General features: G+C 40.0%; 2 protein-coding genes across 2 annotated transcripts in view; one reads left to right on the forward strand and one right to left on the reverse strand.

The window, feature by feature from the left end:
* The window catches only part of opn4b (opsin 4b), a 105,196-nt gene that overhangs the window by 58,455 nt on the left and 27,771 nt on the right, over positions 1-18,970 (reverse strand). The gene's annotated exons all lie outside the window — the stretch shown is intronic.
* The window catches only part of LOC115571532 (uncharacterized), a 29,312-nt gene that overhangs the window by 7,686 nt on the left and 2,656 nt on the right, over positions 1-18,970 (forward strand). The window contains exons 4-10 of the mRNA XM_030400977.1: positions 2,577-3,180; positions 5,807-6,031; positions 6,125-6,326; positions 8,743-8,750; positions 9,508-10,182; positions 11,522-12,277; positions 12,611-12,835. Coding sequence (XP_030256837.1) covers positions 2,577-3,180; positions 5,807-6,031; positions 6,125-6,326; positions 8,743-8,750; positions 9,508-10,182; positions 11,522-12,277; positions 12,611-12,835 — 2,695 coding nt within the window. The remainder of the gene's footprint in view (positions 1-2,576; positions 3,181-5,806; positions 6,032-6,124; positions 6,327-8,742; positions 8,751-9,507; positions 10,183-11,521; positions 12,278-12,610; positions 12,836-18,970) is intronic.

Raw genomic sequence — 18,970 nt, forward strand, 5'->3', positions numbered from 1 at the left:
AGTGTGTGCATTGTTTGGGAAACGATGTGTATCAGAGATAATCAGGTAATGTGAGAAATGTACATATCCAGACTTAAGCCTCTAAATCATCATCAACAGACCTGCCAATTGCTAAGGACATACTCAAATTGAGAGTGTGGGTACTTCTACAAAACACACACAAGATTTCACTTTACATACATAATAATGTTACATCAATAATGTTTTGTGCAAGAACAGCATATCAAGATAATAATGAACATTAGAGAAATTCCCTCACAGGTCCTTCTACAAAAGGTGTCCTTTTGACTGGAGAGTGACACTTGCTTCAGAATTGCTTTAAGAGTTTCCCTACATTAGTGTTACTTTACTTGTCCACCTTAATGCATACACATTGGTTTGCCTCTCCTTTCTGTTTCTCTATCAGCAACGTTTGTTTTTTTTACAAAGTGGTCCCAAAAAAATACCTCGTGTTTGGGACTCTTATTCACCTGCAATTCAGTTGTCAAAACAACAGGTGAGCTGTTTGGGAAGAGGCTTATCAATTATGAAGCTGATCAAAACCGACGACACCGCAGCAACCAGGTGCACTTACAAGTTTGTACAAAACAAAGGCATAAGGAGGCCGACATTAAATAGGAGAACTCGTAGGACAATCAGTGAGTTGATAGGAGAGATAAAATACCAGTGAGCGTCTCTTTGTCTGCAGAGCATGTGTGATTTACAGTAGATAGAAGACGAGGACTGACTGTCCGCTAGTTATCAACCACGGATGCTTGAAATGCTAAAATGGATCTGCAGATATACTTGAGCGGACCACCACAGTAAAATATATGTGTGGGAAACACTGACATCAAACAACTGAAAGAATCGTAGTTAGCTGTTGTTCCACTACAACATTTGCATTTGTTTTGTTTCAAACAAAAGAAAATGCTGCATATAAAACAAGTTTAAACATTTTACATTTGTGACATCTGATAAGTTCACTGTGATACACCACATGTCTGACATGTTGTTACTGATAGTGCACTGAACAGGAAACCTGGCTCCTATCTTCTCTACGCCATGAAAATATGCTGCTGATCTTGTTCGTACATGATGGAAGAAAATGATAAAAAAGCAACAAAAGTGCGAGCAACAGTACATTTACTGATCACACAGCAGACAATAAGATGCAGGAGGAGATCCAACCCATTGGAAGCCTTTAATGTTGACTACTCTCTTATGGAAACATGGAGAAAGCTTTACCTGTCAAAGGTGAGTCCAAAAAAGTAACTCTTATATTGTGAATGAATGTTTTTCTGTGTTCAAGCATTTTTTCGTGTTACTATCTTTGTCCCATTTTCTTTCCGTCAGAGCTGAACGTTTTACTTGTGGGATCAAACAGCTCTCGGAAATATCTGGTTGGAAACATCATCCTGGGAAAACTGGCATTTGAATCAGATGTAACAGCCTGTTGTGAGCAGGGAGAAGGAGAAGTGTGCGGGCGAAGAGTCACATTGGTCAAAGCCCCCGGGTGGCTGCGAGGATACGACCTCTGTAACACACCTGAACTGTCCAAGACAGAAGCGGTTCTCAGCGTCACACCTGGACTGCACAGTTTTATCCTGGTGATTAATGCTGAAATACCATTCAAGGACGAGTATGAGAAGACAACAAAGAAGCACTTGCAACACTTTTTTGGTGACAAGGTGTGGGAGCACACTATAGTGGTCTTCAGCCACAGAAGTCAGATCGACCAGGAAACCATTGAGGATAACATCAAGAGGGAAGGGGCTCCACTTAAGTCGCTTCTGGAGGCCTGTGGTAACAGATACCACGTCCTCTGTGACGATGGCACAGACAACAGTGAGAAAGTCAAAGAACTGTTTGAGAAGATTGACGACATGGTGGCTAAAAACAGTTGTTATGAAACTGACAGCACACTGATCAAAAATGCTGAGTTGAAGAGGAAGGAAGTGGACAAAAAAGCTGAGGAGTTGCGTCTGCGGTCACAACAACAAAGGGAAAAGCTCAGAGATCTCATGACAGGTCAGTAGAGTTTGTTTGGTCGTTTACGGGACAGAAATCTGATTTCTGTAGTTTCGATCATGATTACTACTGCTCTCTGGAACATTGCAAATAAGCTCTTCCGGCGGTTTTCTCTATGTTTTTTTCTCTGTTAAGAGGTTTTTCCTCACTCAAATTTATGGTCTAAGGACAAAGGATGTGAGATGTACAGATTGAAAAGCCCACTGAGGCAATGTGATTGTGATTTTGGGCTATCTGAATAAAATTGATTAAATCTTAATTGATTTGATCTAAAATGCAGGACCAGTTGTAGAAGGTTTCAGTTACGGGTTCTCATGAGTTAAATGACATAAAATGATTTATGTGACTGTCTAATGAGTCTTATGATTCAATAGTTTGATGACAAAATGCAACTTTCTTGAATTTAACAAATATCTTTTAAATAGCCTAATATGTGTGATAACAAATGTGGGCTGGGGTGTAAAGATGTCCTTGTTTGGACCACAACCATTTTCAAACTCATCCTTCAATTTTATCTCAGCTACACCTGTAAAGGTACTCAGTGCCCTTTTCTGTGCAACCGGGAGGTCGTCATCGTGGACACTCCTGGATGGTGGAAATTCTTCCCAGCAACATTTACCCCTTTGCCTTTGAAGGCTGAGATTTTAAACGGGGTCTCTCTGTGCTCTCCATCCCCAAATGTCATTTTGCTGGGAGTGCCGGTTGACACATCATTCACCGATGACCAAAGACAAGTCACAGAGGACAACATGAGGCTACTTGGACAGAGAGTGTGGAGACATGTTATCGTGCTTTTTACATTCGGGGATGCTCTGGGTGACAAAACTATTGAGCAACACATTGAAAGTGAAGGAAAGCCTCTCCAATGGCTCATTGAGAAATGTGGGAATCGATATCACGTCCTAAACAATATGAGTATAGATGATGATGATCAGGTTAGAGAGCTGCTGGAGAAGATGGAGGAGATAGTGGCAGGAAACTGCTCCTTTTACCTCAGTGCCTATCCTGATGGAGATTATGCAAAACATCAAGAAGACAGAAGTGAATATTTAACTGAAATCAAAGATGAGAACACAACCAAGAAGATCACAGAACAACTTACCATCGAATGGGATCGCAAGAACTGGGAAAGACACCATTCTGAAGGAAGCATGAGAGTACGCCCAAAGAGTAAGTTTCCACAGACATGAACAGAAAGATCATTTTAAAAAAACACTATAAATGCAATAGGACAGAATCAACTTGATTGTCACACCAAAGTTTATATTTTACCGTGATTTGCTCATTATATTGATTGATTGCATTGATTAATTGATTCCTTAAGAGTCCTTTTGTATACCTGAAACTTATTATCATTGTAATCAGATTATCGGCTTTAAGTATGCAGACACAGAAGTGTTTTACATGACACTGACCTTTACCTTTAATGGTCCTCATTTTTTTTCTGGCATGCCCTTCAAAAATGTCCAGGCCCCCTCTACATAAATTTTCCTCAATCATAACAGGGTTCGTATGGTCATGAAAAACCTGGAAAAGTTTTGGAAATTGAAAATGCATTTTCTAGGTCCTTGAAAAGTTAATGAAAAATAACATTTCCTGTAAAGTTTTGGAAAAGTCCTGGAAATATTGTGTGAATAATATTTAGGATGCGTAAAACATAAATAAAATGATGTAATGTGCAATTAAAACGGGCACGGGTCAGGTATTGGTAAACATAATGACCAGCCACCGCTGTCAACGTTTTTTGTGCATCTGATTCATGTCTTCATGTCATTCCGCAAGTCGTCCATTCATTTGTCATGACGAAGCTTCATTCAAAGCAAAGCTCCACCAAAGAGCCTGCAATTGTTACGGGAGTTTATCTGATGTGTCAGTGTTTCTCCTGTATGCATTCTGCAGCGGGATTTTCAGCGCTGTCGCAAAAGAAAAAAAGAAAAAGACATGATTTCTGTAGGTGTAATATCCCGGGCGAATGGCGAATTTAAGTTGCACACAGTGAAAGCACTACACCCTATGTTGTCTTGAAATCGAATATTATTGTCATTACTGCTTTTTTTATAATTTCTACAAGTCACAATTTAAGTCGAGTTCAAAGGCTGCAACAGGCGACTCATCAAACCGGAGTGAAGTTCGTTTCAGGTTGGATAATCGGCGGATATTCATTCGGGTCCCAGCTGGGACTTCACTGAGGTTCTCCCAGTGTCAGCTGCAGAAGGACGGTCAGATCACCTCCCAGAGCCTCACGCTGAATCACTGGAGACTGATTTGGGGACTGTCATCAAATAACTTAGCATAAATATATTAATACAAAATAATTGTTTTTTCAATATTTCCCGTGTCATGTGAGCCAGTGACTCCAGCAGCAGATTGTATTAGTAAACTGGACGAATGAGACACAGCTCCTTTTACTGTATTTTAGTGCTTCCTCTATTTTATATGAATATTAATATGCAGAAATGATTATTATTATATTATTATAATGTCATGTGGCCCACTGACTCTTCTGCTCAAGAGGTTAACATATTTTCAAGCAGCAATCTCAGCTTCTACACTATTTTGTCTCATGTCTTAGATTCTGAAATTCTGAAAATGATTTTTTTTTTTTTTTTTTTTAACTCACCAGTAGTCACTATTTAGAGGGTTATTTTTAAAAATTTTCTTCCGGAGGGGCGTGCCCCCAGACCCCCCTAGTGTTGCTAGGTTACGGACTCAGAGCACCACTGCTACAAAAAATCTAGGGGAAACACTGTTCTAAGAATTTTGGACGTATGGGGCGAACTATTTCGTTCTTAGCTGAAGCCAACAATATGACAAAATAAAATGTAAAGAGAGACATAGTGTCCTTTACCAATCACTCCTAGGATTAAGATGTGTCTGTAGTTTGATTTAGAGGCATTGATTTTCGGTCTTGGAAATTTAATGAAAGGTTATGGAGAAGTCATTGAAAAGTCATGGAAAACTATTGCTAAAAAAGTGTACGAACCCTGTCATAAGCAATAATTGGTGAACTAAGGCCCAATGCAACACACTCCGAGTAAGTACTCGCCTTGGTGTAAGGTGCCCTGATTCTAGTTGGGATGAGGGGGTACAGTGAAGTATTACCTCCAAATTCCACCAGATCCGTGTTCGTTCTGTGTCCGATCCACCACAGCAGCGGAGCTCACAGGTTTCACTCTAGTCTCTGTGTGTACTTTCACTGGCTCGTTGCGTTGCATAACTACTCTGTTGCAGTTCCGACAGTCCCGACTTTTTTGTAGCAGATACCGTGGCTTCTGTTTTTGGTGGATGCCTGAGCATGACGCATCAATTCAGCCGAATTCAGAACAGACCAGACAGGAAATCAGACACCGAAAACAACAACGTAACATCCGGTTGTTGTTCAGGATAGAAACACTCCATGTTGACACCAGCACATAAATCTAAAAAAGATACAAATCCAAGCACTTCCTTTAATGTTGGGAACGCTTACATTTTTTCTGTTTGTTGTGTTGCGTCCTTTACTTCAACCCCGCATAGCATAGCACCCTCAAACTGAGGGTTATGGGGACTCTCTGTTGTTTCAGAGTATTACGGCTCTTTTCTTTGTAAGAAAGCTTAAAATAAAAATAATCACAACGAATTTTAGTGAAATTGAGGACAGTACGATAGCATCAGCAAACTTTTTTTGTGTTTGTTTCTTTTAAATCATATCCATTTAACTTAATTTCACCTACCATGTTTGAGAGCCACTACTCTAGAGTATAAAGTCAACAGACTTAACTGTAGAAGTAACCTGATTGTTGTGTTTCCTAACCAGTGAGTGATGCTAAGCAGAGCTCTCAGGGTTCTGAGGGAGACGAGGTGCAAATGGAGCATGAAGACGACCAGTTCAAGAGCTGCTTTGGTCCTGAAGTAGACGGTGAAGATGATGCAGGATCTGGACCTCTGAACATATTGAGGGAACTGATGGAGAGAGAGTGGAGCAGAAGAGAGGTGGCCATGGAGCAGGCTTCCTGGAGACTGTTCTACGATCTTGCAGCAGGTGAATTAATCAATTAACTTTGTGCAAGTAACTTCTGTCTTGTACAGTTTTGTTTTGCTAAACCATTCTTATTCTTTTTTATTCATATCATAGCCTGCTCTGAGCCAGATAGTGATCGGCTGCGGAAATCACGAGAAAAAGTAAGACGGTGGCTGAAAACTTCTGGGTATGGAGGTTCATCTGGGTATTCAGCCTCTTACCTCAGCGACCAGTCGAAGGAATACAGTCTCTTTTTTGGTCAAGCGAGCTCGCCACCAAGGGCTCCCAAGACTAGGAAGAAATCATTTAAAATAAAGTAATTCAATGAAGCAAAATTAATTCCACAGTCCCTATATACTTTTATTAGTCTGTCACTACCATCTAATGCACACATCAGTTAAATATAAAGTGCTAAGACATCAAAACATTAAAAATACAGGTATACTTATTATATAAGGGTGAACAGGAGTGGACGATGCAAGCAGAGCAGATGTTTTGCACTTATGCTGTAGGTCACAAAGTCCAAAACTGTGAACTATCACTGTTGAGTATAATCTGTTTGAACTGAACTCTGAGGTCGCTTTTGTGTAGTGTGAACTTGTATAACACTGATGATGGTTGGTATTACTCTGAGTGGTCAGTTGTCCCTTCACGCCCTCTTTTCGGCACACTGAGCCTTCTGTAGAGAGCATCACTTTAAATGTTGTGGCTACGACAGTGATTATAATCTAATCACTGCTACCTGGAAGAAATATTTTCATCATCAGATGATTTGAAGATGCAAGATTGAATTATTTTCAATTTTGGAATCCTGAAGGAATTTCTCGTTTTCTCTTTTTTGGAGAGCCGTCATCAGACTGTTACGATGTTGTGTTATTGTTGTGACAATGTAATTATTGCTGAAACGAATAACCAGAACAGACAGTTAATATTACTAGTACTAGTATCATTCGAGTAAAAATGTGACAATATCCGTATACATTATAAAGGAAAATCCTCGTTGGGTATCTGACTAAGGTTTATTCAGGTTTACTAAAAGAAACTATCAAAAACATCGAACTGAAGCTCAATTCTGAGTCTCCTTTGTAAATAGTTTTCTAACGAATGATAAATGGAGCAAATTCTGATCAAATCATATCAACTTCCCACCCGCTTGCCCATTCCAATTATACAGACAGGTTTAGTTTATGTGGATGAACAAATTGTGTACACGCTCACTGCTACTATTTATATCTAGCTATTTAATATCTGCACTGTACTGTAGGTTGCATGCTGAGGTGTTGGCGGCAGTGTATGACGTAATAAGGAGGTTGAGTACTGGGAAATGAGATCTGCTTAATTTTCCAAGAACTACATCTGTGGAAATTGACAGCAAGGACACTGTATCGCTCAGTACAAATGTAAAGAATCAGAATGGGATTGTTAGCCAGGTATGCAAGCACTTAAAGAATGTCCTTTTATTTGCTTTATAGAAAAATAATAATGAAAACAGAGCCAAAGCAAAGTGACAAACAGAGATGATGTTTGCACACTGCTTGTTTCTGGTGGAATGCAGCTGATCAATGGGGGCGGTTTGAAAGTGTGTATATATTAATAGCAAATCAAGAATGTTGCAAGTATTCTTTCAAGTGTACTAGTAAAGACAAGTTCTGAAAAGCTGGCTGTTGTGAATGCTGGCTGAAAAGTTGAGGCTTAACATGCCTTGCTGAATGTAAAAACTTGATTAAATACCAGTAATTGAATATGTGAATGTTGTTGGTTTGATGTTATGCCGACGCTAAACTGAAGTGCTGTCTTTAATTGCTGTGAAGTTGCATCTGAAGAAGAGTAACAGTCATAGCAGTGAGGTGACAATGAAGGATTCACAATATGTTTTAAGCTGGGAGGAAAACTGCGAATTTGTGCAGAGACGGAGTTTGAAGGAAAAACTATGTAAGGGACGGAAAAGTTGAATGAGTCTCATAATGTATCAAATTAAAAAGATAATTGTACATATTATAGTTGAATGTAGTATTAATGGTTGCAACATATACTCTATGTGTGTCCCTGTGTGTACATGCTAGCTTGTAGCGGTAAGAGATAAATAAGCAAAATATACTCTGTGTGTGTATCAGAAATCAGAAGTACAGACGATGGCAAAAATGAGCTGCCATGTAATGTCACTGTCGCATAATGAAGTTCAACCTGGAAATGTCACTATGGGAATAAATCTTGATCAAAACTTCAGGTGTGTTTGTTTTATTTTTTTCCATCTCCCATTTACTTTCATTGTAAAGCTGAAACTACCATTTGCAGAATAAGTTGTACAGTCAGCGTGAGTAAAGCAGAGTGCAGAATTAAACACGTGAAGCATTTAATATCTTCTTTTTTCTTAGAAATAAGTTTACTCTCACCTGTTTGGATTGGTTTACGTGAACTCATGTGTGTTTGCTGGTTTAGTTGGATTCTCTTGGTGTCTGATAGCTGTAAACTGAACTCCTGAGACCGCTTGTAGAGGATCGTCTCAGAGAATTTTCAAGCTTGTGTCGTTCGGTACTGATGAATGAGATTCTGGTTCATTTTCGTGCTTGTGCGATTTGTCTAGGCAGCTAGCTACAAGAAGAGTTTGTACAAAACAAAGGCATAAGGAGGCCTACATTAAATAGGAGTGGTCGCAGGACAATTAGTGAGATTACAGGAGGGATCGAATACCAGAGACTGTCTCTTTGTCTGCAGATCATGTGTGATTGTAGATGGAAGAGTGAGAGCAGATCCAGTATTTAATCGATCACGGATGGAGTTGTTTTCTCAGACGTAGAAGAAAATATGTAGTATAGAGTAAATACTATAGTATACTCTGTATAAAATGCTGTGATGGATCGCTCAGTTTTACTTGGGCTGACCACCCAAATAACACATATGTGTGGTAAACACTGACACCAAACAATTGAAAGAATTAGTAGTAAGACATTGTTTCACAACAACATTTTCACATATGCATTTTTTTGTTTGTTTGTTCATTTATTTAGATTTTTACATTATCACCAGTCTGTATATCTCTAATCAGAAAATGAACACTGTATATTGTTGCTTGTTTTAAGTTTCACTCCCTCTGTTCAGATAGAATTAACAAACAAAGAAAAATGCTGTAAATAAATAGGTTTAAGTGGGCCTTAGCCCAATTAAACATCATTTTATGTTAAACTCGTGACATTTGAGCAGTTCACTGCGGTACACTGCATGCCTCACATGTTGTTGACTGTACAGTTGGAGGAAGCCAGGACCAAGTTCCTCAAAACAAGTACATTTACTGATCACACAGCTAACAACAAGACGCAGGAGGAGATCCAACCCATTGGATGCCTTTATTGTTGACTACATTCTTAAGGAAACATGGAGAAAGCTTTACCTGTCAAAGGTGAGTCCAAAAAAGTAACTCTCATTTTGTGAATGAATTTTTTTCTGTCTTCAAGCATTTCTTTCATGTTACTATCTTTGTCTCATTTTCTTTCTGTCAGAACTGAACGTTTTACTTGTGGGATCAAACAGCTCCCGGAAATATCTGGTTGGAAACATCATCCTGGGAAAACAGGCATTTAAATCAGATGTAACAGCCTGTTGTGAGCAGGGAGAAGGAGAAGTGTGTGGGCGAAGAGTCACATTGGTCAAAGCCCCCGGGTGGCTGCGAGGATACCACCTCTGTAACACACCCGAACTGTTCAAGACAGAAGCGATTCTCAGCGTCACACCTGGACTGCATGGTTTTATCCTGGTGATTAATGCTGAAATACCATTCAAGGACGAGTACGAGAAGACAACAAAGAAGCACTTGCAGCACTTTTTTGGTGACAAGGTGTGGGATCACACGATAGTGGTCTTCAGCCACAGAGGTCAGATCGACCAGGAAACCATTGAGGATTACATCAAGAGGGAAGGGGCTCCACTTCAGTCGCTTCTGGAGGCCTGTGGTAACAGATACCACGTCCTCTGTGACGATGGCACAGACAACAACGAGAAAGTCAAAGAGCTGTTTGAGAAGATTGACGACATGGTGGCTAAAAACAGTTGTTATGAAACTGACAGCACGCTGATCGAAAGTGCTGAGTTGAAGAGGAAGGAAGTGGACAAAAAAGCTGAGGAGTTGCGTCTGCAGTCACAACAACAAAGGGAAAATCTCAGAAATCTCGTGACAGGTCAGTAGAGTTTGGTCATTTAAGGAACTGTGATTTCTGTGGTTTTGATCATGATTCCTACTGCTGTTTGGAACATTGCAAGTAAAGGCTGGAACACACCGGCCCAACCGTTGTAAATCTGAAGCGTTTGGTGAGACTCGGACGAGGTCGGGAACAAATCTGTTCGGTGCGTTCAGGTGCGTTGGAAGCTTTCGGAGCCGCGCGGACGTTGTCTGCTCTGATTCAACATGCTAAGTCTGAGAAAGTTGACAGTCGCCCATCTGAGCCATTGGATTCTCTGATTGGTTGTGTGCCAGCTGTATAACAATTCTGATTGGCGGTGTGCTAGCGAATCAGCGCGGCGTGTGGGAGGGGCAGAATACTGTGTCCGCTTTGTTTTTTCTATGCACTCCGTTCCGTCATTCCTCGTTTTCATGTTTTGGAGTAATGTTACTGGCACGAGACTAGCTGTTATGTCCATTCAGGACGAGTTAATTTTGTTCGTTTGGTAATGCCTCGCTGCATGTTTAGTATGCAGCTGCTTTTGTCTGAAATAGTTACGTTTCATTTTGATCAAAAAGAGAAGACAGTTGCGTACATAAAGCTCTCGTCCAGCATCTTTTTTTATACACAATACTAGCGCCACCCGCTTATTGCATCTTGCAAAGCGCAGAACATACACGCTACTGTGAAGTAGGCAACACTTCGAAGCGGTGTGTTCAATTCAACTTTTCTCTGCCTAACGGGTCAGACAAGAGTCAACAGAGTGGTCGGATAAAGGCAGCTGGCTGTTGGTTTGAGTCTGGGCAGTGTGTGGGGGCCTTAAGACTCAAAGGAACACCAACTGTCAGATGATCAGATTGGTTTTAATAATCCCCATGTTAGCCTACATTTGTTTTAAGGTGCAGATCACTGTACCCAAGGTCCGATCACACACCTGTCAAGCAGTCAGTGAAGAGAAACAAATCATTTTTTGGATCCTGTTTGAATTGAACCATGAACTTCAGATATGTTTGTCAATTTTAAATGTAATTTTGCAAGTCAAGAAATTCAGAGTTTGTTGTAAAGACAGTAAAATTCTCTTTAGTCATGTATGAAACAGCTCAGTATACGTCAACAACACTGTCACTTCTGGCTATAATGTAATAATGACCACTGGGTAGTACACATGGGTCAGAGTGTCAATATGCTGTTGGGTGTTACCTGGTGTAATGGTGACCGTTTTGTAAGAAATTAAGACGAGCACCAAAACTTAAAAAAAACAAAAAACATAAAAAACTACTAAAGTTACATCCAAATAATTACAATAAGAATTGTAATTTTAAAGTATCAGACTTCTAACAGCTGTGTTTTTCTGCAGAACCAACACTCAACCTGAGAATCTTGATGGTCGGCTGGGTGTTCTCCGGGAAGAGCGCGTCTGGGAACACTATTTTAAAAGCTAACATGTTTCAGGCAGGTGACAAAACAAAGAAAGCTTTAAAGCAAAGCGGCAAGATGGCTGGAAGGGAGGTCGTCATCGTGGACACTCCTGGATGGTGGAAATTCTTCCCAGCAACATTTACCCCTTTGCCTTTGAAGGCTGAGATTTTAAACGGTGTCTCTCTGTGCTCTCCATCACCAAATGTCATTTTGCTGGGAGTTCCGGTTGACTCATCATTCACCGATGACCAAAGAAGAGTCACAGAGGACAACATGAGGCTGCTTGGACAGAGAGTGTGGAGACATGTTATTGTGCTATTTACATTCGGGGACACTCTCGGGGACAAAACTATTGAGCAACACATTGAAAGTGAAGGAAAGCCTCTCCGATGGCTCATTGAGAAATGTGGGAATAGATATCACGTCTTAGACAATAGGAGCACAGATGATGATGATCAGGTTAGAGAGCTGCTGGAGAAGATGGAGGAGATGGTGACAGGAAACAGCTTCTTTTACCTCAGTGCCTATCCTGATGGAGATTATGCAAAACATCAAGAAGACAGAAGTGACTATTTAACTGAAATCAAAGATGAGAACACAACCAAGAAGATCACAGAACAACTTGCCATCGAATGGGATCGCAAGAACTGGGAAAAACACCACTGTGAAGGAAGCATTGACTTACCACCAGGCAGTAAGTGTCCAGAGACAGGAACAAAAGTTGTATTTTTAAACACATCATAAGAAATAATACGTTTTATTGTCGCACCTGGATCAACAAGATCACACCAATACAGCATATTTGCATAATTTAGCATAAGGATAATAATGTTTTTTTATTATTTGAGTTGCAAAAAAGATCCCTTATAATGAAAATCTTTTTATTTACCAGAGACATTCTGATAATTATTATGCTTTAGGTTTGCAGCATGCATACTGTGTCTGAATGGACTGTTTACAATATTATGATCACTAGGGCTACCTCCTTAAAAACAATGGTCACTTAGTATTCTTTTTTTTTAACCAGTGAGTGAAGCTAAGCAGAGCTCACAGGGTTCAGAAGGAGAAGAGGTGCAAATGGAGCATGAAGACGACCAGTTCAGGAGCTGCTTTGGTCCTGAAGTAGACAGTGAAGATGATGCAGGATCTGGACCTCTGAACATACTAAGGGAACTGATGGAGAGAGAGTGGCACAGAAGAGAGGTGTGCATGGAGCAGGTGTCCTGGAGACAGTTCTACAATCCTGCAGCAGGTGAATAAATCAATCAAATCAATAAATCTTTGTGCAAGTAACCCTAACCCGTCTTGTTCAGTTTTGTATTGCTTTAATATTCTTATCCTTTTTTTGTTCCTATCAAAGCCCCCTCTGAGCCAGATAATGATCAGCTGCTGAAATCAAGAGAAAAAGTGAGAAGTTGGCTCAAACGTTCAACATCTGGCTTTGGGACAGCCTCGAACACCAGCAACCAAACAAAGGAAGATAGTATCTGTTCTGGCCAAGAACCTTGCTAACCACCAGGCGGAGGGGCGCCCAAGAGAAGGAAGAAAACTTAGAAAATAAATAATCCCCTCTTTTTCTGTAAAAAAGCACTGAGGTTTTGACCAACAGGATAATGACTAAAACATTACTTTTATTTCTGAAGTAGTTTGCTCACACTTTTCATTCCAATATCAATATTAAGTCAACACTCAGTCTCTAGAATGCTGAATTATCATAAAAATGACTGGCATCTCCTAGTTTCATTGTTTCTTTTCATTTTTTGTGGCTGTTTTTATGTATTCATATCTATATTGTAAATCTGTGATGTAGTATTGCATGTTGGTGGAGTCAGAGATGTATAGTGTGAATCCAAATAAAACAATAAATAAGCAAGTATAAAAAATCTAAATAAAAGGTGCACATCATCAAAAACATACATATGTAGGAAATATAACAAGGTCAGTAGTAAATATCATCAGTAGTTCATATCTCAGTTTGTTTCTAGGTTATGTGTATGCCTGTAATCTTTTTGCATTTGGTTTGTGTGCAAATATATTATTAATAATTGATTGATTGATAATGGATTGTTTGATTGATTGATTGATGAAATCTAAGCCAAACCTTGGAATGCTGTTATTACAGAAATAAAGCCGGATCAACGTTCTAATTTTTGTAGTGTTTTCCTCCGTCCTAAACACTTTATTTGAAGGGTTGTGCATAACACCGACATGAGACAAATATAACCATGACATGAGGAATCATGTCACCTTCCTGCCCTGGATGGATACCAGGTCAAGAAGAGGTCAGAGATCACAGGACTCTTTGCCCAATCGACAAAATACCTCACAATAAACTGTTTCTGAAGGGAAACAATGGCAGCTTCCCTAAAAGGTTCCAGAAGGTACAAAGGAGTTTTTTTAGCCTCTTCAATAAAACCCCTAATAAGATGTCAGTGATGGATTAGTGATTTAGGACATAATGTAATATCCCATCAGCACCCCTTTCGAGTAATACTGTGATAAACCACTCAATGAACTTTGACCTTTGCTTTGTGTTATACCTTCAGTCAATTACACCTGATTGTTCTTGTTGACACCAGGTATAAAAAAACAAAAAACAAACAAAGGTTAACTGAGAAAATAAGATAAGATTATTTAACTGATTATTAATTATGGCAGAGTGGTTCTAATGCAAGTGGACACAGTCTAATGAATATGCAATATTAAACTCTTATTCAGGAAACTTTTTTTGTGGTTGATTTAATAAAAAAAAGCCACACAGAGTAAAGGAATTTTCTAATATTTTTTAAAGGCTAAGATAGCTTATTTCCTGAATAATATTAATTAATAATAATTCTTCCTGATCTTGACTTAATTACATAAAAACTAGTGTATTTGTCAACACTTCCTATCAATGTGGTGGTAACAAAGGGAGCTGGCAGAGGCTGCAGGGAGAACCTGACACTATTCAGCATCAGCAACCAGCATCAACAACAAATCAGAACAAATGTCAGTGTTTCTGGGACATGACATCTGATGCAGAAGATTTATCTGTCATCACATGATGTCATTGTCTGTGGAAAGCTCAAATATGCTTCCTTATTGAGATAAGCCACTGTTGTAGCAGAAATACATGACATACCATAAACAACAGTGTGACAACAGATACAAAAACATCTCACAAATATTGATTAACCCGACAAGTGCATCGAAACATGCTGTTCACAAAGGGCTGGTTGGTTGATCTTTGGTTTTGCTTCTGAATGCTCGAACATGACAACTGTAACTGCTTTCCCGAGTACTGAACAATACACCTGCCATGACATAGTTGTGTAGAATGTAGTGTGTGCATTATTTGGGAAACGATGTTTATCAGAGATAATCAGGTAATGTGAGAAATGTACAGATCCAGTCTTAAGCCCCTAAATCATATGTGTCAAACTCAAGGCCCGCGGGCCAAATCCGGCCCGCCACGTCATTTTATGTGGCCTTATGTCGCATCCTGCCGCGAGATCCCAGTGTTTCCATATCAGCATTTGACTAAAGCGGATTTCTAAGAAGTGATGGAGAAGTTGTCCACAAATTAAAAGGCAGACTGCAGCTGCAGCAGAATGTGTTCACCAAAGCTACCACTAAAAGTGATGCAGCAGTGAAAGCTAGCTTTATTGTGGCTGAAGAAATCACCCGAGCGTCCAAGTGTTTTTCGGAGGGCGCATTTGTGAAGCGGTGCAAGCTAAAGGTGTGTGAGCAGGTGTGTGAGCCGGTGTGCCCCGACCAGAATCAGACTTTTAACAATATCAGTTTGTCAAGAAACACCATCGCAGACCGAGTTAAGGAACTAGCAGACAATCTGACAACACAGCTGGCCGAAGAGTCACGCAGTTACCTGCTTTTTCGCGGACAACATGGATAAAGCGCATCTGTCCACTTTCATAAGAGGCGTGAAGGCAGACTTCACCGTCAGCGACGAGCTCTTGGATGTAGCTGCCATGCATGGGACGACGACAACGGGCAGGAACATTTTTGATGCGGTGGAAAGGTCCGTGAGTAAAACTAAATTACCGTGGGACAAGTTGATGGGTTAACTACCGATGGTGCATCTGCAATGTGTGGAGGAAAAACGGGCTTGGTTGGATTAGTGAAGTCATCACACAAGAAGTCCGACATGGTCACAGCTTTCCAGCGAAAACTGCACCTGTGGAGGTCCCAGTTGGAACAGGACAATGTTGCCCACTTTCCTGTCTGTCAAAGCATCTCAGCCTCAGTTCCTGGTGCTTTTTCATGTGCTCTGTTAATGCCACATATTCAGTGTGTTTACAGGTGTATGTGTTCAAATATTTACTGTAATCAAAACCATCTCTCATTACCTCTGCAAGGCTCTCTGCTTTTTGTTTTTCTAAAATGCCACACACGTGAGACGTGTTTTAGCAGCTCAGAATTATTTGTGTGCCATAGTTCTGCCCCACTCAACAGTGACAAAAACGTTTTGAACAAAGTTGATGTAATAACTTGTGTGTGATCATATTTGGCTTATCTTTGTTATTAATTTGAAAAGTTTGATCTGTGATTGATGGAGTAATGGTGGGTTTCTTAACCTGATAAATTAAAGGGACCAGTTATAATTACAGAGCAATGTGCTTAAATATATTTTTACATTTATGTAAATGCTTGTTCAATATTTGTACAGTTGAATAAATAATAATTAAATGCAGAGACACTTATTTGTTACAATATTTTACGGAGTAGTTACATTCATACAGTCTTACAGTTACAACCGGCCCTTTAAGGGCAACCATAATGTTGATGTGGCCCGTGCTGAAAATGAGTTTGACACCCCTGCCCTAAATCATCATCAACAAACCTGCCAATTGCGAAGGACATACTAAAATTGAGAGTGTGGGTACTTCTACAAAACACACACAAGATTTCACTTTACATACGTGATAATGTTACATCAATAATGTTTTGTGCAAGAACAGCATATCAAGATAATAATGAACATTAGAGAAATTCCCTCACAGGTCCTTCTACAAAAGGTGTCCTTTTGACTGGAGAGTGACACTTGCTTCAGAATTGCTTTAAGAGTTTCCCTACATTAGTGTTACTTTACTTGTCCACCTTAATGCATACACATTGGTTTGCTTCTCCTTTCTGTTTCTCTACCAGCAACATTCGCTAGTTTGTTTTTTTACAAAGTGGTCCCAAAAAACACACCTCTCGTTTGGGACTTTTTTTCACCTGCAATTCAGTTGTCAAAACAACAGGTGAGCTGTTTGGGAAGAGGCTTATCAATTATGAAGCCGATCAAAACCAATGACATCGCAGCAACCAGGTGCACTTACAAGTTTGTACAAAACAAAGGCATAAGGAGGCCGACATTAAATAGGAGAGGTCACAGGACAATCAGTGAGTTGATAGGAGAGATAAAATACCAGTGAGCGTCTCTTTGTCTGCAGAGCATGTGTGATTTACAGTAGATAGACGACGAGGACTGACTGTCCGCTTGTTATCAACCACGGATGCTTGAAATGCTAAAATGGATCCGCAGATATACTTGAGCGGACCACCACAGTAAAATATATGTGTGGGAAACACTGACATTAAACAACTGAAAGAATCGTAGTTAGCTGTTGTTCCACCACAACATTTGTACATTTGCATTTGTTTTGTTTCAAACAAAAGAAAATGCTGCAAATAAAACAAGTTTAAACATTTTACATTTGTGACATCTGATAAGTTCACTGTGATACACCACATGTCTGACATGTTGTTACTGGTAGTGCACTGAACAGGAAACCTGGCTCCTCTCTTCTCTACGCCATGAAAATATGCTGCTGATCTTGTTCGTACATGATGGAAGAAAATTATAAAAAAACAACAGAAGTGCGAGCAACAGTACATTTACTGATCACACAGCCAACAACAAGACGCAGGAGGAGATCCAACCCATTGGATGCCTTTAATGTTGACTACACTCTTATGGAAACATGGAGAAAGCTACACCTGTCAAAGGTGAGTCCAAAAAAGTAACTCGTATATTGTGAATGAATGTTTTTCTGTCTTCAAGCATTTTTTCATGTTACTATCTTTGTCCCATTTTCTTTCCGTCAGAGCTGAACGTTTTACTTGTGGGATCAAACAGCTCTCGGAAATATGTGGTTGGAAACATCATCCTGGGAAAACAGGCATTTAAATCAGATGTAACAGCCTGTTGTGAGCAGGGAGAAGGAGAAGTGTGCGGGCGAAGAGTCACATTGGTCAAAGCCCCCGGGTGGCTGCGAGGATACGACCTCTGTAATACACCTGAACTGTCCAAGACAGAAGCGGTTCTCAGCGTCACACCTGGACTGCATGGTTTTATCCTGGTGATTAATGCTGAAATACCATTCAAGGACTATTACAAGAAGACAACAAAGAAAAACTTGCAACACTTTTTTGGTGACAAGGTGTGGGATCACACGATAGTGGTCTTCAGCCACAGAAGTCAGATCGATCAGGAAACCATTGAGGATTACATCAAGAGGGAAGGGGCTCCACTTCAGTCGCTTCTGGAGGCCTGTGGTAACAGATACCACGTCCTCTGTAACGATGGCACAGACAGCGAAAAAGTCAAAGAGCTGTTTGAGAAGATTGACGACATGGTGGCTAAAAACAGTTGTTACGAAACTCTCAGCACGCTGATAGAAAATGCTGAGTTGAAGAGGAAGGAAGTGGACAAAAAAGCTGAGGAGTTGCGTCTGCAGTCACAACAACAAAGGAAAAAGCTCAGAGATCTCATGACAGGTTAGTAGAGTTTGTTTGGTCATTTAAGTGACAGAACTCTGATTTCTGTAGTTTCGATCATGATTACTACTGCTCTCTGGAACATTGCAAATAAGCTCTTCCTGCGGTTTCCTCTACGTTTTTTTTTCTATGTGAGGTTTTTCCTCACTCAAATGTGTGGGGTGTAAGGACAAAGGATGTGAGATGTACAGATTGAACAGCCCACTGGGGCAATGTGATTGTGATTTTGGGCTATATGAATAAAATTGATTAAATCTTAATTGATTTGATCTGAAATGCGGGACCAGCTGTAGAAGGTTTCAGTTACGGGTTCTGATGAGTTAAACGACACAACATGATTTACGTGACTGTCTTATGAGTCCTATGATTCAGCAGTTTGATGACAAAATGCAACTTTCTTGAATTTAACAAATATCCTTTAAATAATATGTGTGATAACAAATGTGGGCTGAGGTGTAAATGTGTCCTTGTTTGGACAACAATCATTTTCAAACTCATCCTTCAATTTTATCTCAGCTACACACCTGTAAAGGTACTCAGTGCCTTTTTCTGTGGTACCTTCCGCTACAACAGGATCACATTTTGCTATGATGACACACGCACACACACACACACACACACTTTC

This window comes from Sparus aurata, chromosome 20 (assembly GCF_900880675.1).
Source record: "Sparus aurata chromosome 20, fSpaAur1.1, whole genome shotgun sequence".
Taxonomy (NCBI): domain Eukaryota; kingdom Metazoa; phylum Chordata; class Actinopteri; order Spariformes; family Sparidae; genus Sparus; species Sparus aurata.